The sequence below is a fragment of the Bemisia tabaci genome, chromosome 2 (assembly GCF_918797505.1).
Source record: "Bemisia tabaci chromosome 2, PGI_BMITA_v3".
NCBI classification, from domain to species: Eukaryota; Metazoa; Arthropoda; class Insecta; order Hemiptera; family Aleyrodidae; genus Bemisia; species Bemisia tabaci.
This window is the reverse complement of record NC_092794.1, coordinates 57,358,560-57,379,415: the sequence shown is the minus strand read 5'-3', so window position 1 is coordinate 57,379,415 and position 20,856 is coordinate 57,358,560. Positions and strand designations below refer to the sequence as shown.

General features: G+C 37.3%; 2 protein-coding genes across 3 annotated transcripts; one reads left to right on the top strand and one right to left on the bottom strand.

Annotated features, from left to right (window-relative positions):
- Nucleotides 1-1,289: 1,289 nt before the first annotated feature.
- On the bottom strand, nt 1,290-4,111 carry Sbat (LSMD1 domain-containing protein Sbat). The gene is made up of 3 exons (XM_019040889.2): nt 3,534-4,111; nt 2,678-2,846; nt 1,290-1,495 (listed from the first exon to the last, which is right to left on the bottom strand). The coding sequence occupies exons 1-3, from the start codon at nt 3,582-3,584 to the stop codon at nt 1,410-1,412; spliced, it is 306 nt and encodes a 101-aa protein (XP_018896434.2). The 5' UTR covers nt 3,585-4,111; the 3' UTR covers nt 1,290-1,409.
- A 580-nt stretch (nt 4,112-4,691) lies between these two features.
- Hcf (Host cell factor) lies at nt 4,692-20,677 on the top strand. 2 transcript variants are annotated; one of them, XM_019040888.2, is made up of 16 exons: nt 4,692-4,930; nt 6,014-6,162; nt 6,819-6,979; nt 7,914-8,116; nt 9,008-9,199; nt 9,737-9,882; nt 11,110-11,368; nt 12,057-12,205; nt 12,889-13,003; nt 13,612-13,790; nt 14,572-14,686; nt 15,525-15,746; nt 16,323-16,507; nt 17,282-17,483; nt 19,025-19,126; nt 20,075-20,677. In XM_019040888.2, the coding sequence occupies exons 1-16, from the start codon at nt 4,771-4,773 to the stop codon at nt 20,188-20,190; spliced, it is 2,655 nt and encodes an 884-aa protein (XP_018896433.1). In that variant the 5' UTR covers nt 4,692-4,770; the 3' UTR covers nt 20,191-20,677. The 2 variants fall into 2 exon arrangements, with proteins under 2 accessions (XP_018896433.1, XP_018896432.1); XM_019040887.2 differs by having other exon boundaries at nt 9,737-9,891.
- The last annotated feature ends 179 nt before the right edge of the window (nt 20,678-20,856 follow it).

Below are 20,856 nucleotides of genomic sequence, written 5' to 3'. Positions count from 1 at the left end.
TAATTCGGTAATTTTCGTTGTGCGCGTCGTATTCTACGTGAAATTTTAGTTACGAATCATGTATCAGAATGCTGAAATTCGTACCTTGTCTAGTGGTCCATTGCAGAAAAAAACCTCGTGCGTGGGACCCGAAGTTTAGGTCATATGGATCTCTGAAGTTTTCAAATTGAGCATCTGAACACTTTAGGTCTAGCTGTCGAGGTTCGGATCACGCGTCTGAAACTTCAGTTCTTACATCTGAAGTACTCCGGATGTGAGAACCAAAGTTTTTCGGATGTGAAAACCGAACTCAGCAGCCGGACCATAAGTGTTCGGATGCTCAATCCGAAAACTTCTGAGATCCATATGACCTAAACTTCAGGTCCCACGCACCAAGTTTTTTTCTCCGCGAACAACACTGCAACGGTTCCAAACAATGGCCTCTAGATATAACAATTTTTTGTGGAGATCACAAGTAATCTCCCTGACCTGATATGATGCATATGCATACATGCATGATATACCTACATTGTCTAATGCATCAGATTGACAAGTCCCCTAGAACTTTAAAATTTCCTGATTTTGGATTAGACTTTATAAAAAATATTTTCGAACTTTTCCCTGACATTCTCAGAATGTAATGTATGAAAATACTTCTCACGGATCAAATTCAGTGAGGAGTTTAAGCTCAGTCAATGAAACTTAAGAAAAAGACCGCATGCAATATAAAAGTTTTGAAGAGATGAGAAAATTTATGGCTAAACAGCGATATTAATGGACTTTCCTCTGACTTTACAAGAACTTCCTGCATTGCGGATATTAAATCGATTGAATTAAAAAATATAGAAGTCAAGATTTTGGAAGGATAGCTCATATTTTCTGGCATTGATTCTAGACTTGATAAAAAATAGACATCATTATCCTCCCAATATTAGAAATAAGGCTGATGCGTCCTTAATTTTTGTCATTGAAGAAGAATTTTCTTCTCTTTTAACTTGAAGTAAATGATTTGACAAAAATTAACTTTTACTATGGGATAACATAGAATAACATTTTGATTTAGCATAAACAACTCTGTTACAATGAGTCAAACATTAGCAGCTAAGTTCAGTAAAAAAAGGGGAGCAAAAATATATTACTTGAAGGAAAAAGTAAGAAAAAAAATTACCTTAATTCATTTGACAACACGACTGTGGTCTAAAGCTGTATTTTCAGGGCCTTTTCTTCAGAAATTAACCAAATGTCTAAACCAAAAACACCTATATACTTCATAGAGGTGACAACAATAGGAATTTTTCAATTAGATGAAATTTCAAAAAAGGAACAAAATATTGTATGTATTTGCGTTGTTTCAAAAACCATAATGTACAATCAAGTGGTGTTTTCTCAGAAATTATTGCTCACTCGTTTAGCAGTGATCAATCAAAACACTATTTGAAGATGGAAACAGATACTATATGCCGTCCTGGGACCATGACGAGGCCAAGTAATCTTGGTTCATCAGAAAATCCACACACTGCAACAAAACAAAATAATGAGAGATAATTAGAGCCAGTGGAGTAACAAAGACTAGTAGAGTACTTGATTGACTAAGCACGTCTAATCATATTTCAACATTATTAAATCAAAATATTGAGATGATTCATTACATTTCTTAACTTTCAAATCCTCTGGGAAAGCTCCTCGAGCTAAAAGATTTTGAAATACAAAACGGAGTGCTTACACAGGTTTTTATGGACTTCTTAAAACATTTACCTTAATCATGAAATCTTCATTGTTTTTTTGAGTTTTTGTTCCAAAGTATAAACAGTATTAAGAGATTCAACTAGAAACTTCTGCCAAGGTGAGGGGAAATATTTTTAAGGATCAAAATTTTTCAGTGAAAGGTTTTTTATTTTTAATTCTTAATTGAAATTTTGTTTTTATCTTTTCACTGAACATTGTTTTCCTTGATCAATGAGGAGTCACATTAAGATGTTTTTTTCTAAAAGCTTGTGACTCCCACACAATCTTCGGCTAAAGTGGGTTGATGAATGTTTCACTGTAATGTGTTAAATTTTAGAAGTGCATTTTTCAAATAAATTTTATAACAAATTTTTTTGGTATATTTGAGCTGCTACCTCAACCCAATTGGTTCTCTGTGACTCCCGATCACCACCTAAACCTATCCTCTTACAGATCATTACGCAAACCAATTGCTTGGTTTTGATACTGGCATAATATTTTCTCAGCCCCCATCTTTTCAGGCATTTATTCATCACCAACGCACTCTCTTCGCAAGATCACTGTGGATCTACGTCAATATTCAGTTTGGTTTTTTTTTTAGTTTTACCAATTCTTCAAATAACCCAAAGAGTTAATCCCACGCTTCATGCCTGAGCCCGAGGCAACCATTGCCTGAGTCGATCATACTCAGGTCACCTAGCCAGGAATCAAACCTGGAACCTCTTGGTCATAGGGGCTACACTACAACCACTTCATCACAGAGGGCCGATAAACGTTGCCCTTACAATTTCCTTCTTCAACTGTCAGATCCGAATCCTATAGGTGATAATACTCTTTGCCTTTAAGTTGTGAAACCTCCATTTACCCTCCCTCATTCATACCTCTTCTGATACCCTGTTGGTATCAAAATGGAATTATCAACTTGATAAAATTGTAAGAAAAATAATTTAAAGTAGCCTGGAAGTCTACTTACCCTCAGGATTCAGGTATTCATGACAGGATGCCATGATCGTGTTCCCATCTCGATCAGTGCAGATAAATCGGCCGACCAATATTCGTGTATCAGTCATTTCAATTCTCATCATTTTGTTGATCCAGTTTCGCAATTTTTGAAGGGCAGCTGTTTTCTTTGACACAGGATCCTAGAAAAGAGCAGAAAGAGAAAACCCATTTTATTTCATTTTGAATTGAGCGAGTTGTTCTTAACTTTTACTGCCCCTGATAATGCTGCTGTAGCTAAAAAAGCTTCAGTTCACACCCTTTGATAAATAGGTGCATAAAGTTTTTGAAGGCTGTATTTTTGTCTGGCAATTGGCTATTCCCTGGAGCAACGCAAGTAATTGCTGTTACCTCATACGTTTCGAAAATGTTCGTTGATTACAAATTGCAATGCTCCAGCCAATAACGGAAATGTAAATTGTAAGATAATGAAGAAAAAGCAACCTTGCATTAAAGTAAATGTTTTATCAATAAGTGCAAATGCTGAGTATGAAACTGACCTGTTACATCTTTATATAATTTTCGATGGAAAGTTGGAAAAACTAAATTCAATTTATTTGGTTTATTTATTCCTTATATCACACATCAACATAATTACAACGACTGCTCCGTCCCACACCAGGAGCGCAGCTTGTTCGGCGAGTGCCGGTGAGTGTTCGGACAAATACCTTTTGATCCCAGTCAAATTGAATCCATTTTCAGCTGAATAGGCAAGTTGCAACTGGACTTGTGCAAAGGTTTTCAATGCGTATCTCTTGCTTCAGATCCAAGATAAGTTACAACTCGTATTGAAATGCTCATAAAAACGCAGCTAATGAATGGTTACTTACTGTACTTTCACCGTCCGCAGGGCCATCAACCCACGTCTCCAGATTACTCATTGGAACTTTGAGATGAGCGTTTTGCACACAGAATAAGAAATGCTTCACATGAAGATTGGAAGATGCTTGTCAAGAGGTTGCCACCATCCTTTCGAAGGGAGAGTCTCAACCTAAATTCCCTTGCATAAAATGATTAATTGAACATAGGTGCAGGTGTATTTTACTTATACTTGTAAGCGCCGGATTTTGATGGAAAGATTACCATAATTGTGAACTAACTTAAATCATTCAAAGCACATATGGTCATTAATGATGAGCTTCTGTGCAAAAAAATAAGTACTAGCAGCACTCACAATCAGTTAAAACTGATGTTAGAAAGTTGAAAATTTGTACACAACTTCGTGACACATAAAGTAAAAATGAATCCGAGAACAAATACAGATATTTTTCACAATCTGAAGACGTTACAGGCAGAAATATGTGATGAAAACAGGAAATATTTCAGAAAAAGTCTGGAAAAAAGTTAGATTTTGAAGATTTTACTGAAACTGACTCGCACTGATAAGATGATGTTTATTTACACGGAGAGCCTGCTGTGATTGGCTGAAAAAATTGGTACGTCTTGTACGTCATAAGTTAGGCGTTCTTTCCTGTGGTCGATGTAGTCAGGGACGCCGCAGCGGCTGTGACGTCATGTAAACTTGTTTCAGCGGGAAGCGGGCACAAATTCGTCGAAAATTTGTGAAATGAAAGCTCGAATGGAAAAATTTCAAGTTTAGACTGAGATCACCTTGCCCACAGCCTTAAGCCATCAACCAAATTCTGACAAAAGGAGAGACCATCTGTGGGTGACGTTGCACTTTAATGTTGCAAGGCAGTGCAACTGCAAGTGCACCAAAAATGCATAGATGTTGCTCGCTCGTCGTCCCGCACTTTGATCGCTTGATATGCCTTAGAAAAACTGCTATTGTGCGCTGGATGATTTTTAAAAGAAAATGAAAAAAAATTGGAAGGAGGGAGAGACAGAAAAAAAAGTGTTTAAATTCCTGAAAAGAAAAGCGAGCAAGATGTGCGATGGATGCCGATGCGCGCTAAAAACGGCAATTTAAAAATCGGTGACGCGCCTAGGAAGCGGTAACTCGATCGCTGATTGGTCAATTGAAAACAGGCTGTACACAACGCTAGAGTCGCCGTGGGTCCTTTTCGGTTTGTTGTGACTTGTGAGTTCAATAATGTGTTTACAGTGATGGCTGCGCCCATTTTACGGTGGAAAAGAGTTGAAAATCCTTCGGGACCAGCTCCTAGACCAAGACATGGCCATCGTGCCGTTGCCATCAAAGATTTGATGGTAGTTTTCGGGGGAGGAAATGAAGGAATAGTTGACGAACTTCATGTCTACAACTCAGGTAAGTCCTCTATACTGAACGTGCCTATCATGGCCAGAATCGGAAATTAAGATTGCTTTGTTCCATCTCGATCCCTCTAAATAAACCCTAGCGTTCAACTCTATGCCGCCAACACCAAGTTTTTTACGCATTTTTAGACTCATTTAGGGGTTAAATTCACCTCAATGTCATATGTAAAATTTCGCGGCATAACAGCCTATCCAATATGGCGGCCTCCTTGGACGAAACATGATCCGACGTTGTTTATGAAGCCTATGATTCCTTCGCTTTGCCGGGACGAAATTTGCCACCAACAAGCCTTATCAATCCACCACCAATTCCAGCCGTAGCTTCCTCATGACTTATAATCATACTATCACCGTGAACTAGGGAAGACCCTTTTTTTCTATGATGCACACATATTTCTAGATTGAGGCTACCTCCATTATTTGATATCAGTTTAAGTCTCACCCGCCAAGATCTGGAACTCAATTCACTCAAGCCGAGCGCTTGTCTCTTTGGAGGACCAAGTCTTTGACAATCTCTTCTGGCATTGTACTAAGTCATTACCAAACTTCTCAGTTTTGTTTGCTTCATTGCTATGTTGCAAAGGGCCTTATCATTCCTTGTTTGACCTCCTTGCTAAATTTAGCTGTGCCGTTCGACTCTACCGCTAGTCCAATCCATGGCAAATTCCCTATTATTTTATGGACTCTTAAGGATGTTGGAATGTTCTCTCAACTATTGGCCTTTCATTTTTAACATGGCTGACCTATGGGTTGTGTTTTGATCATGTATCTTGGGACTTTTTTAGCATCTGGCAGATGGCATTTCCACTGACTGCACACTATCGTAGCATCACTCGTACATCTAAATTTTGTATTCGGTTAAAATGTTAGCTTAGTCAGTATGAATCCTATGTGAACTCAATTTAACTGCCTACACTTGCCGGGAGTGCCTCAAGTATCTTGACAGAGGTGAAAGAGGCTTGAATATGGAGTTCTTTTGTGATAATTTTCTCTACTTGAATACTACTTTCTTAATCCAGAACTGCCCTCCTTTCTATTTCACAAGTTCTAATATTCACATTTCTCTCCTTTACAGCCACAAACCAATGGTTTATTCCAGTGATGAAAGGCGACATCCCTCCAGGATGTGCCGCCTATGGATTTGTAGTAGACAACACAAGGATCCTTGTTTTTGGAGGGATGGTAGAGTATGGAAAATACTCTAACAGGTTGTACGAGCTTCAGGTTAGTTGGAGTATGTCTCCTCAAATTGAGCTTTTCAGTATAAATTTTTTTCGTTGAGAAAAATGCCTGTCTTTTTTCCTGTTTTCTAATGTTTTTCCAGTAAATGTGGCAATTTCCTTGTACCTAATTTTGTTTCTTTTTCATTTAAGGGATAAGTAGTGTTAATTTTTCTCTCAGGCCTGAATAGCCATTTTATTGTATGCCCTGTCTACTTTTTTTTAGTCTTCAGCCTCACTTTTTCCCTTCATCGCCAATGAGGACCTTTAAAACAAAATCTGCCACCTCAGTTTGCAAGTTTTCACAATTCAAAATTTTTATTTATTTTCTTCCAACATACATGATTTCTTTCATGAGGTTTATTTATTATTTAATCATTTATCTACTAATTTGTGATGAAGCTTAGAAAAAGGGGACTCAATGTGGAAAGGGCGGAATTCAGGATAAGTATACCATTGTCCATAGGCGTTAATTTGGCAGACAAATCGCTCTAAAATTTTACAAATATACTTTATTAGGGCACCTCAGAACCACGTCTTTACTTTTTATTTTAACAATTGTTTGCACCATTTCTTTGTCCTACCAATTCATGAAGTTTAATGTCTCATATCCCGTTTTATCTGTGCCCAATGTTCATCAAATTAATATTAAAATTACAGGCTAGTCGCTGGGAATGGAAAAGGCTGAAACCAAAAGTTCCGAGAAATGGACCACCTCCGTGTCCGAGACTGGGACACAGTTTCACACTAATTGGCAATAAAGTTTATCTTTTTGGCGGCTTAGCAAACGACAGTGATGACCCTAAAAACAATATTCCCAGGTAAATAATCAAGCGAAAAAAGCGCATTGTCTTCACAGATAGTCTTTCTGAGCAATTCAGTCCGTATCGAACTTCAGTACATTAGTGTATTGATTGTAGAATTTTCCTGCGGTGAATAACCAATGACATGATTTCTGGATTTAATGAAAGCTATTGCTCCTCTGGGTTTGGTGGAATCTTTGTTAACCTCAAGAATAACAAAAATGGCGGAGAAATTATCAAACAATGATTTTAAGGAAGCTTTTTTTCAGACTTGAGTAAGCAACTTACTTTCTATAGATCATGTATTGAGCAATGAGCATTTGCCCAAAATTGTATTAGATTCAAAAATATTCATTCATCTGTGCTTTTCCTGGAGTCTCTAATTAAGTCATGAGAATAACTGAAAACTTACTTAGGTCATTTCTTGAAATACCCATGCATAGTACTGGGCATTTTACAGGAAGACTGTTTCATTTGAGGTAAATTTGAAATTTTGTATGTTTTACCTTTATTCTCAATTTTATTAACCCATTCGCCGCATTTGACAAGTATACTTATCAGCGCGTCTGCAGGACATATCTCAGTTGACGAGTTAATTCTCGGCATCTATTGGTGTTGCCACGTGTTTGTGTTGGTCATGTTTTTTTGATTTTCCGATAGATGGCATCTCAAGCGTTGCAATGCTAACAGATAGTGCGAGTCAACTCGTCAGCTGAGATATATCCTAGGCGCACGCTGGCGAGTAAAGTTGTCATATGAGGAGAATGGGTTAATAATAGAAAGTGAATAGAAATTTCTCGACAGATCTCGTTGTGCAAATTACATAGGCAATTTTGCAAAATTCTAGGCCTAAAATATTCTTCAAGCTGTTCTCTTGATCAACCTGGATGCTCAACATTTATGGTTAATAAATTTACTCTTGTTAACAATCACTTGCCTCAATTTATTCCAGGTATCTAAATGATTTGTATACTCTGGAGCTGCATCCTAGCGGTGCTACATCATGGGAAATCCCCCAAACTCGGGGAAACGAACCACCTCCCAGAGAGTCTCACACAGCATGTGGTTACACAGACCCTGAGGGTCATTCAAAATTAATCATCTTCGGAGGAATGAGTGGCAATCGTCTCGGCGATCTTTGGATGCTTGATATAGGTTGGTAAATCCATGCGCTCTTGATATTCTGTCTTTTGTTCAATTTTTCAAAAAATTGACAAATGTTTCTTCTTAAGCCTATGACTCCTGATTTAGATTTCAACACCACGCTTCCCCAACCGTAAGCTAGGAATAAAAATTCTGCAAAAATGACTGTTTTTAGCTTCCTTATTACCTTCATTCCCTTACTTCTCAACCAAATAGCTCGAATTTTGTGTGCCTTGTCCTTAAGTATGTAGGAGTGAAGATCAGTCATCAGAAGTTAATTTTCAGCACCCCTTTTTCTAAAAAAATAAATACCTAACACCAAAAATGAAAATTTTAGAAGTTTCAAGACTAGAATTCTTGTTGGTAGGGTCTCAGTCTGTAGGAGTCAAAGAAACTCTTTAACATATAACCCTTAAACTCGCATGAAATGAAAATCTAAATCGAATCTTGAATTTTATTTTATGGTGTAATTTATCATGAGCCAAAGGTATTATTAGAAAGAAAAACCACACAAAAATTGTTTTTCCCCAAGTGCAGCATCATATCATTTGATACCACAGGGTTGTCACAGGCAGGGAGTTTTAAAAAGTCAGGGAAAACCTGGAAATATCAGTGAAAATGACAAAAGTTTCCCAGAAAAAGTGTTAATTTACTTTTATTTGCTTTCCAGAGTGGGTTTGATGTTCTGAACAACCAGTTATGCCTGAAAACTATTAAGTCTTTTCAGCCACGTGGCATATCTTCAATTGTTAGATAATTTTGCCATAATGTGTCTGGGTGACATCAGGGGATTTCATTTTCTAAATTTTGTGGCAACCCCATTACCAGCATCAAGCACTGATCATTCTATTCATAGTTCCTTGTGAATCGTTGTTTGAGCAAATTATTTTTTATCGCTTTCAGACACTATGATGTGGACCAAACCAGAGGTTGTCGGAATCCCACCCTTACCGCGATCCTTGCATACAGCTACCATGATCGGCAGTCGTATGTTCATCTTTGGTGGCTGGGTTCCTCTGGTTCTTGATGATGTCAAAGTAGCAGCCCATGAAAAAGAGTGGAAATGCACCAATCAATTGGCCTGTTTGAACCTAGGTAAGTCCAGGGAAGCCGCAAATCCTTTTGAACAAAAATTAGTCGCAATCTCTACTGTCTGTAGTGTATTTTTCCCCGAGAAAATCGAGCCCTTACCCATTTGTACCGGTATTTTGTGGTGAGCTATATTTATTTTCATTTTTCTTTTGTTATGGTTAAAACGGTTGGAGAGAATTATGGACAGACAGGGAGATGGTAAATCCAAGGGTCAGGAAAAACCTGGAAAGACAGGGAGAAGAGGAGGGAAATATTGCGAGACACCCTGCTCTCTCTTACAATAAATTTTGTCATTGTTTCAATTTGTTAAGTGTCACTAATCCATCAAAATTCAGTGAAATAGCATACTTCTCAGAACTTCTTAACAGAGCAGTATTGGTGGAGTTATCAACATAGCCTTTGCAAAACCTATCAATTTGTGTCTGCGTGAAAATGGTCATTTTACCAGTTGATATATTTTGAAGATCTCCTGTTGGAGCTCATGAAATGTCTTTCACACAATCCGTTGTCTGTAGTTTAATTTAAATGCTACTGTTGTAGAACATATGGCTTGGGAAAACTTAATCATGGAAACTGCCGAAGAAAACTTACCAAGAGCACGAGCGGGTCACTGTGCTGCAGCCATACATTGTCGCGTTTACATTTGGTCAGGAAGAGATGGTTACAGGAAAGCATGGAATAATCAGGTGACTAATGTAAATAGAGTCTTTCATTTACTTCATTTTCGTCCATTTTTCCTCCAGTTAATTTCTGTTTAAGTTGTGACCCCTCCTCTGCCTCTCAAGTGTGAAGACTAACCATCGGAGACATTTTTTAATCAAAATCTTTGCGGTCACTAACTGTCAGTTAAAAGCTGAACCCAGAATTTTTTCATTATTTTTAAAAGTGGCTTTCTTGCAAAGTGTTTTTGTTCTTTCTCTTTTCTTTATTTTTCGTAATTTTTCAATTAATCTAGTCGCTGGTGCATCTCTAAAATCTGCGACAAGTACAATATTAAAACTGCGGTTGCCTCTGGACTGAGTTTACACCTTAATTGAGTATTTTTAGAATATTAACACCCCTCTAATTATCTTAGGGCGTGAATTATTAAACCAAAATTTGTCTTTGGAAAGTTTTTTTTTTTTTTTTTTTTTTTTTTTTTTTTTTTTTTTTTTTTTTGAAAATTTAATACTCATTTATTAGCCTTTGAAAAGTTCATGGAACAGACCTCTAGGGTGCACAGGTTAGGCAAGCAAAATTCTCTTTTGAGTCATATTTTGCTTTAATAGTAGTCACTCCAACTAGGGTTTGCTGAAAGACAGCTCTATCAAAATCAGTATAATGTTCAATGTATTTCTTTCCACTGAGGTTACGCATGCTGTGTCTTTTCAAATTTGGATTTTCAAAATAATGATTTTGTTCTCAGTCGAAGGTTCGTAAACTTTCTGTGTTAGCCAACTAAGTTGAATTGTTGTTAATTTTATCATATAGGGTTACTGCTTTACCACTTGCTCACTGTAAATTTCTCTACAAACCTCATTTGGATGTATTTCTGTCAAACGGAACTAAGCGCCAATTTGAGTTCCTTTTGAGGAATTTAGAATGCCGGATGCGCGTTCTGTCAAACGGAACTAAGCGCCATGGAAAAGCATTGCGAGTATAGAACGGAATGAGTCCGGCGTCCGGTTCCGCCGCCAATCCAAGCCCCCCTCTACCCTCTTCCCCCTATGGCGCTTAGTTCCATTTGACAGAAATACGTCCATTTAATCAAGTGACCTCACAAGTACTAGTCATTCATGAGGGTCTGGAAAATTAATTTTAAAAAATCAATAAACAACACTGATTTCTAATTAGGAACCTTAGAAATTCTGTTTTAAAATGGGAGTTACTCTGTGTACCCAACGTGTGTGAAAATTGTTTGCTCTTCCTTCCAGGTTTGTTGCAAAGACTTATGGTATTTAGAAGTTGAGAAACCCAAATCGACTGGAAGAGTCCAATTAGTGCGTGCATCAACAGATTCTCTAGAGGTTTGCTGGCAAGGAGTGCCAACAGCTGAATCCTATATTCTTCAAATTCAAAAGTACGAGATGCCACCGGCCAGCCAAGGAGCGTCTCCTGCGGCTCCCGCTCTGCCACAATCGGAAACTCCAACCACAACTCAAACCCCTGTCTCTACGGCAACAACTATCTCCGGTAATCATCTTGAATAAATTTTCACATAAAAAAATTTAACAGACTTTTTTTCTTCCTACAAGAAGATGACATCTCTATTCGTTCTGTCAAACGGACCTAAGCGCCATGGGAAATCACTGCGAGTATAGGACGGATTGAGCACGGTGCCCGTTTCCGCCGCCAATCCAAGCCCCCCTTTACCTTCCCCCCCGATGGCGCTCAGTTCCGTTTGATAGAAATACGTCCAGTTGTAAATGCTCTTTAGTGCCAACAGAGAGCTTATAGCTGCATTTTATTCAACATTTTTAGCTCTGAACATGATGGGTATAAATTTTGAAGAGCCTCCTCCTTTAACAATGTTTTTTGACTCGTAAACTTCAAACCATCAGAATTCTGGGTTGGTGAAATACTGTGGAGCATTTTTTTTGTAACAGCTCCAGAGATCTTGGGACTGATGTCCCCCTTTCCATAGACAGTTAAATCATTTTCAATGATTGTCCTACACCATTTGATCTTCGACATAATTAATGAATGACTTACTGGGAGTTTTCACTGATTAAAATTTGCAAGGTTATATTTAAGCGAGGCATATGATAGAAAGCACGATCTTAAAAGCAAATTGTTTATCAAGCAACTATTCACTGTTAAATCCATTTTTTTTTTTTTTTAAAATTGATGTATTTTAAAGTTTTAATTTTCTGTTGAACAGAGTCTCTACCTGTACCTTCAGCGGCTACGCAAGTAACCAAATCTATTATTTCACCTATAGTCAGTCAGCCAGTAATGGCAGGAATACATGCCCTAGCCAATGCTGCCTCCAATACGCAAAAGCTTAAAGTGGCCGCAAGCCCAACTGCTGTAAGTATCCTTTCATTTGTTCCAACTGTTTTTTGTTTGGCACCATTGCTAATTTTTCATCAGGAGCCCAACTCAAGGGTCCGAAAATGGTCAAGAAATATTAAAAGTAAAAGCTCTGATGAATATTTATTCTTCAATCAAATCTTCAGTAGTTTTTTTAAGCATACCTGGTTTTTTGACAAACGCACATCGCTCCCTCTTCTGATTGGGTGGATTCAACTGTAATCAGCCCAAGTGTATTTCTTGTTGCCTAATTTTATCTTGTGTTTTATTTTTTTAAACGGAGAACTAAGCTACCTAACGCCTTGAAACTCTCTGCGAATTTATCTTAAATAATGAAGAATTTCACAAAATTTCAAGTCTCAGTGTTGCTTAGTCAGAGCTTCTACTCCCGGGAAAACAGGGGAAACCCAGGAAATTTGATAGTTGAAATAATGTAGAAACCCTGCTTAGTTTTCTGTTTGGAAAGTAAAACAACACAGAAGATTAGACAACGTTAATTCAATATTGTGATTCAACCTGTCCAATTTTGTATGCACTCCCAACGAACATATGGTGCCAGTTCCAAGCCATTGCTCTCATGTCCTTTCCTGCGTATATTGCGTAAGGATGTTAAATTAATTAGTATTTATGATGTCCCTATTCTTTGCTGTATGTACTCACTTAATTTTTCTCTTCTCTAGGTGGCTAAATCAAGAATGACAAGTCCTATCCAAAATAATGCTATAAAAATTATTCAAGCCAAAACACCCGAAACAAGACCGCTCTTGGTCACATCCAGTGCGGCAGCTGTGTCAAGTAAGTATTTGCTTTATCCTCAGCTCAGGAGCAAAATTTTCAGTTCTTAGAAACTATTTTGCCTGCAGAACATAGATATCCTTAACCTTAATCCCTTTGTGTGATAGCTTAGTACACTTAATACTTTTTCTTGAGCGAGGTTTCAATACTGCTGTGCTAAGAAAGAATGCTGTGAAAACCTTTAGGCATCGCCAAATTTTCTTTGATAAAATTAAAATTCATTGAAAAGTTGTAAATATACTTCCTTCAATTTTTTCAGACAACTTTGTTTACAGTTTAATCTCATATATCTAAACATTTTGAGGAAAAATATATATCACTTTCTTTCAAGAGAAATTTTTTATCAGGGGAAAATTGGCACTACAGTAGAACCTCGCTGAGTCGGAATGCTTCGGAACCGAGGATTCGCTCCGACTTAGTGGGGTTTCCGAGTTAACTAGACTTCGTATTATTTCGTTCCACAATTTCAACAAACTGTGATGAAAAATTAAAATTTAGGAGATAAGAGAGCTTACAGCTTGATGAAGGTTAAGCCAGGAAAATTACTGTCTGGAATATAACTTCAAAAGGTCCATCATTATCAATGTAAATCTTTTTCTCCTTTGCAGCCGTCAGATCGTTAACTCCTGGTCAGGCTGTTTTGAAATCAATCTCAACGACCCCTGGAACACAGCAAAAAATCATCCTTCAAAAACCTGCGGTCGGCTCGCCTGGCAGTGCAGCCTCTGGAGCAGGGACTCCTCAAATAGTAACGCTTGTTAAGACCAACCAAGGAATGACTGTTACGGTTAGCACTTTCCATTTATTCCTACAAACCTTTATCGGTAGAGAATGGACACTGAGGGATCCATTTCTGATTGGTTCATCAATCTTAGGTTTGGTTCGTGGGGCTGTCTGAGATCTCTAAAATGGTGGATTTTGCAAGCCAAAGATTGAAAATGCGGTTTTGTTTGATCATAGCACCGTGAATTCTTCTCAAATTACATGTGTTCATACTCTGTTTTGAAATCAGTTTTATTTATCACATCAGAGGAAAATGCTTTCAACATGGACCTTTGCTATAGGAAGGTTGCCAGCATTAGGAGCAAGTAATTACTGTTAACAGTTGGCAACAGCCCTCTCCCATACGAAATCATTGCACTATTTCTTGGTCCTTAAGGTCTTAGTGGGTCCTAGTGCTCACACTTTCACCGTAAGTGCAAAACTTTGTTGGAGAGTTACATTGTTATCAAGAATCCAGGACTTCAAAAGAAACCTCATTTAATGGACTCCCAGAAGTACAAAATCAATTCTCTGTACGGGGACAGTTTTATAGTTGTGCAGATTATACCAAACATCGCTATTTTCAATTATTTCAGAAAACTTCCAAAAGTTATGATATTTTTTTTAAAACTTCGGAAATTAAGAGAAAAAGGGTTGTTCATACAATAGTGGTTTCAGCAATATTTTTGTATGATGAAAGAATTTCATCGCATGTGAATTGAACCAATTATTTTGTTCATTTTATATTATTTTGTGGAAAAATATAACGAGTATCGGTGAATTAATTTTTGAACTTCTGTTTGCAGGTTCCGAAAGTGAATCTTATTCAAGGTAAAACAGGCACCATTCCTGCAGGGAAAGCGTTACCTCCTGGAGCAACAATTGTGAAACTAGTTAGTGCTCAAGGAGGAACCACCAAAGGTAAAATGCTCTAAATTTCTTAGTGTTTTCTCCACCTTCACATCGTAGGGTGCAAAAAGAACTTGATCTTTCATTTTGCATTCATGGGAAATTTAAGAAAAATATCTGGATATGAGTGGAAAGGAAACTGAGAGGAAAATAAATAATAAGGAAAAAAAACAAGGGGGAAAAACGGGAAACAAGACTAAAAATACAACACTAAAATCCTGAGACGTTTCAACTCTAAACTGAGCCATTTTCTGTAGGAAAATAAATTAATAATTAAAAAGTATCGATGAAATAACCTGAGACCTACCTGTTGGTGACCAAGACCTGGGAGAAACACTGAAATCTAAAAATGACTCAGTTTTGAGTCGAAACGTCTCCGGATTTTTGTGTTATATATTTAGCTTTGTTTCCCGTTTTTCCCCCTTGTTTTTTTTCATGTTACTTTTGTCTCAGGCTGCTTTGTAAAAATTTATATCTATGAAAATAAATAACTCAACCATAAGCGGAAACGTGTCTACACCCTTAGCAGTTATCAGTCCTGATTGTGGGTTGCAATGCCTAATCTGAAACTTTAAGTGCTATAACTTGCCGAAGAATGTGAATTTTGCCAAACTGTGTTTCATTCCTTTTCTTAAATCACTTTAAGCCCCATGTAAAATTTGGAATGTTAATTCCAATGAATATATTTCTGCTATTTTGAAGCGATCTCTCAGAGGTCTGTATGATGAAAAAAACTTCAGTTGTATGAACAGGCATCCTTTCCATGACCATGGACTGCCTAATGTGATGTGTACTTAATTTTGATCGGGTCACACATTTTCAACTTACATGCTGTATTCTTTATGTTCAGTTGGTGGAAAAATGTTAACAACCATGAAAACGATGCCATCAAACTTAGTAACTGTAAACAAAGCTGTCACTGGTGCCAACACGAATACTCTGACTGCTGGCAAACAGCAGACTATCGTAATAACAAAACCAGGTGCTGCTGTTCGACCCAGTCCGCAGCAAATAATTGTGGTCACAACTGCTGGTCTGAGGACGGTGCAAGCTGTCACTACCTCTCAAGCAGGTTAGTTCTATCCATTTTATATGTCTACATTTTTATGTAAAGTGAATATGTATTCAGAGTTGATTCTGCAAGAAACAACAATGTTGGGTTGCAAAAAAATCGGAAATGATTTCTATATCATGGCCTTTCATGTTAAATTCTAACACTCATTAGTTGTAGTAGCACGAGTTTTAATCAAGATTTTACCTTGAAAAATCAGGGAAATAAAAACCATTCTGACTACACAGTATACGTTGTTCAACTCTCTCTCTTTAAAAGTATCCAAGAGCCTTTGCATTTTGTAGCCAAAATATGCAGATAAATAGGGAGTAAATTGAGACGCATACAGAAGTGAGTGTACAGTTCTCCACCAAAGGCTCAGCAAAGGTGCGCTTGATTTTAGCAATCCTCACTTGTTCCCAATGAATGTTTTCAACCCTCCTCAGAAGGGGAAGAATCCTTTACGAACATATTGTGTTGTGGAAACTCCTTTTGTTCCATAAATTTTATTTTTATTTTAACAAACATTCTCCTTCTTCTTCTTTGTCCTCGTCAATTATGAAATGTATCATCATTAGATTTGTATTGTCATTTCAGGAGGTCTAACATCAGCAAGTGGAGCAACTGGAATGCGGATGGTAGTGGTTTCATCTGCAGGCACTGGCGCTCCTGTTGTAGGGAAACCAATCACCATCACTGTCCCTGGATCAGCGCCTGGTGTTCTTCCTAAAACTGTTACCATTGGTGGTAAAACCACCACTCTGACACCTGGAACAACAGGGGTAAGAACTGTTGCATTTTCTACTTCCTTACTTGTTTTCAATACTTGCTATACATTTGGACGTATTTCTATCAAACGGAACTAAGCATCATAGGGGGAGGAACGGAGAGGGGGGCTTGGATTGGCGGGTGTTGCGGGATGCGATGCTCACTCCGTCCTATACTCGCAATGCTTTTCCATGGCGCTTAGTTCTGTTTGACAGAACGCGCTATTCAGGATTCTAATATCCTCAAAAGGAACTCAATTTGGCGCTTAGTTCCGTTTAACAGAAATATGTCCATTTAATACCCTTTTTTTCTCTGTCTCTCTCTCATCACACATTCTTTTGCAGTTTCAGAGGGGGGGCTATCGCGATGTCATATTTTCATGTCAATGGCCTAAGTGCCAAACCATGTAACTCCGTTTGGGACATTGTAGGCTTGCTGTTGTACTTTATTTTTTCCTTGTAAAACTAGTCAGTGTGTTTTCTGAAAAACTTCCTTGATTTTTCCTCACTGTTAGTAGTATACTCAGGAAATTTCAAGCTATAAAGTTGGCTATTTCTTCTTCAAAAAAATAGAATTTGAGCGGAGATTTTGAAACACCTTATTGGAAATACGTTGTTTTCGAATTCGGCAATCGCCATATTTACAACTCGAAAATCAATTTATCAACTGAAATTGGTAAACATTACTGGAAATTATTAACCCCTATTTTGAAGGTCACTTGTCTCATGGAGGGTCTCAAGTTAATTTGATTAAATGTATGAATTATATTATGTTCCAATTCGTTTCAGGCTATCACAATTGGAGGAAAACCTGTCACAGTGCAAATGGTGAGTGGACAAAAGAATCTGGCGTTCGTTGCCCCTCCCAACAGTACTGCAACAACTGCGTATTCAGGTTCTATTCTGTCATCATTGACGAAAGTCTTGAATACGTCATCTATACAAAATAATGCCACCGTTACAGCGCAATTAAAGCCGAAAACGACTCCAGGTAATAAAGACCTTTCATGAATTCCTATTCATTCTTCCCCTCAACTAAATCAGTACTTTTCAAAGGATGCAAGTCTAATTTTTTGGGTTTTTTTTTTTTTTGTTGCATTCTTGGCGCTCTTTTTATGTGACATTTGTGTTCCTGTACGTCTGTCACTTGTGTCCCAAGAAGCGAACTATTGCTTCCTACCGCAAAGTTTATAAATGCCAAAAAAAAAAAAACCATTTTGAATAATTGACCTCTGTCCTTTTTATAAGCACTGATTCAACTGCAATAGCATCCCTGAAGGTGAAAGTGAATAACTCAAATGCTTTGAAGCATAACAGTCACCGCCCAGCTTGTCATACCAGCAGAGAATTCAGTTTAAGCAAGATCTCTAAGAATTACTTTGACCCTCCATGTCATGTTCGGATTCCAAGAGACGCAATACTTTGCTGTAGCTTTTGTGAAAACATGGATTCCCCAATTTTTTCCTTAAAATTTCAAGATTTTGGTGATCACTTTTTTTCTAAAAGGAAACATTAACGAAAATTTTGAATATCATGCCTCAAAAAGAGCAACTGTTCCAATTTTTGAAAAAAAAAAACACCCCAAAAAAATACGGTGTTACGCATAAGTAACACCATGCCAAAGAGTGTTATAATGTTAAGTTCTCACTCAGTTGTGGAAGTGAATATTTCTTACTAATTGCATAATGTAGGACCATTCGAACTAAAAACACCAATTTTTTCGACATTTTCATGGATTTGCCAGCAGAAAATATATTTTACCTGTTGTAGTCAACATGTTCACAATGATGTAAATTAGTAAACTGGTGCCATAAGAATCATAAAAAAACATAAGAAATCCATTGAATAGGTGGAAGCTCTATATAATTGAAATTTATGTGTACCAATGGACCACTAGACAAGGTACGAATTTCAGCATTCTGATACATGTTTCTTAACCAAAATTTTGTGTAAAATGCAATGCGCACAACGAAAATTACCAAAATCAACTCCTTACAAATATATTCAATAATTCTTGATGCGTGAACTCAAACCACCCGCTCATGAAAACTTAATGCTCTATGTGATTCACATCGCACGCTAAACGTTATCATGACAGTCTCTGCAATGTAAAAATCTGGCTACCTCAATCTTGACGCTTTTGGCTCAGCTAGAGCTTCGAGTTTCTCGTGAGTGGGCAGTTCAAATTCCTCGTAACCAATGTAAAATAAAAACGTTAATATCTTCTTTAGGAGTTGGTTTCAGTAATTTTCGGTGCGCAGATCCTGTTCTACGTGAAATTCTGGTTTAGAAATATGTATCAGATTGTTTAAATTCGTACCTTGTCCAGTGGTCCATCAACTATGCCATCTAGCATCACTCAAATGAATTTAAGACGTGCAAGAGCAAGTATTAATCAATGGATCAGTTGTGCTAGTAGCAGAATCATGTATTGCAGATTTCAGATTATAAAGAAGAAAGGAATTTAATGAAATCTGTCTAAGTACAGAGTATCAAGTAAAATTCATGACTTTTTTTTTATTTGGTCAACAGTTGAACAAGCTCTAAGTAGTGGAGAAGTAAAAAGTATTAGCAGTGTTCAAGGTGACATAGATCTCTCCCAAATGGATGCAGATGAGTCGAATCAAATAGAAGGTAAGTTCCTTTTTCCAATCCTTTCTTTTCTCCTCGAAATTCTGACTTTCCTATTTTTATTTTTTCCCCCACCTCAAGTAGTCGTCTGAGACTAATCCCTATTTAAACCTCTGGATCCCTACTCAGCCACCAGCCGCTGCTGATCTATACTAAAAACAGGGCCATCTAAGTAGGATACTATAGATGACTTGCGATTGTGGAAAATCGACTTTATCCTCCCGGACATACTTTTCTCAAGAGTTAAAATCAGTGATCAGGATTCTAAGCATCATTTTATGTTTTTGACATTGAATAGTCAGAAATTTATTGAAGAATTATTTTGTTAAGTATCAGGGGAAAATTTCACAATTAATGAATTAACATTAAAAAAAGAAGGCATTATGCATGCTCAGGTATTTGATTAACCTTATTTTTTCATTTTTGTCTTATGAAAAGTGTGCAATGACAGAAAAACGTCTTACTTAAAGCGAATTTTTGCGATCAAATATTATTCATTGAATGAATTGATCAGTGCTGAGTGAGCCCGATGATCGGTGATGGCAGGAGCCAATCAGCGTTCAGATTTTTTTTTTTACATGAAATTAAGAAGAAAATAAGAAAACACGGAACACTAAAACACAGCAAATTGCAAAAACACTAGACTTGAATTGACTAAACACAAAAACAGAAAGAAATGACGAAACAAAAATTCTGGTGAAGGATGAAGTTTCTGGCATCGGTTGCATCAATTCAAGTCCCGAGGTGAATTCGAAATTTCAAATTGATGGATTTCAACGATCTCCAGTGAGACTAACGAAGAAGTCAAATATCATTTAAAAAAATGCACGATCGTCAAATATCATTCAACGGTGAATGATATTCGATCGCGGAAATTCGCTTTAAGTCTTGATTGATGTGCAACGCACCCATAACCTCGTACCCTAAACCTAACTTATGCTTTTTTTGTAGGTGTGAAAAATGTCGTGTGGGAACAGGATGGGATGGATGTGACGGAAGACAGTGAAAATAGCGCACTCCAAACAGGAGTTCTTGCCGAAGACAGCATGGAAGTAGATAGCCAGTAATTGTTTTAAATATGTGTAAATTTTCTCCCTTTGGTTTCTGCTATTGTGGATTGTGGCAATTAATGTGGCCCATTAGCTCATCAATTCTCAAGCTAGAAGCTGCACATGATTGTGCAATGATTCTCTGTAAAGTGTACATTTTTTGACTAGAGTAGATCGAATTGAATTTTGTAAAATAGCCAGACAAAGCTCTCGCCATTGTTCCCTGTGCCTCAGTCTTGTGGGGGTTTCAGACGATTATTTTGATAGGATGGATAAGTGCGACTGCGAAGTTTCTTTGGATTTCCTTCCCAGTTTCTTTTGGATCTCAAAGTTTTCACTTTCTTAAGTGAAATTTTAAAACTAATTAATTGCCCATAAAAAATAGGGATGGTGAAGAATTACAAAATTTATACAAATTCAACTTCTGTGTATATGTAGGGTAAATAATCCTAATTTTATCAAGACTAGAGTATAACAGGTCTGAAAAAGAGGTGATTAAAGCCAGGTAATTACTCGATGTCTACGAGAACTGTATTGTCAAATCAGATGTGTATTAAGAATCTGTACCTTTAACAGGTATGTTGACTCCATAAGCCAAATTCCTAAGATACAATGTTTTGTATAGATGTTATTCTGATCCAATTGTGATAACCCTTTTTATTTAAATGTTTTTACTTGTAATGA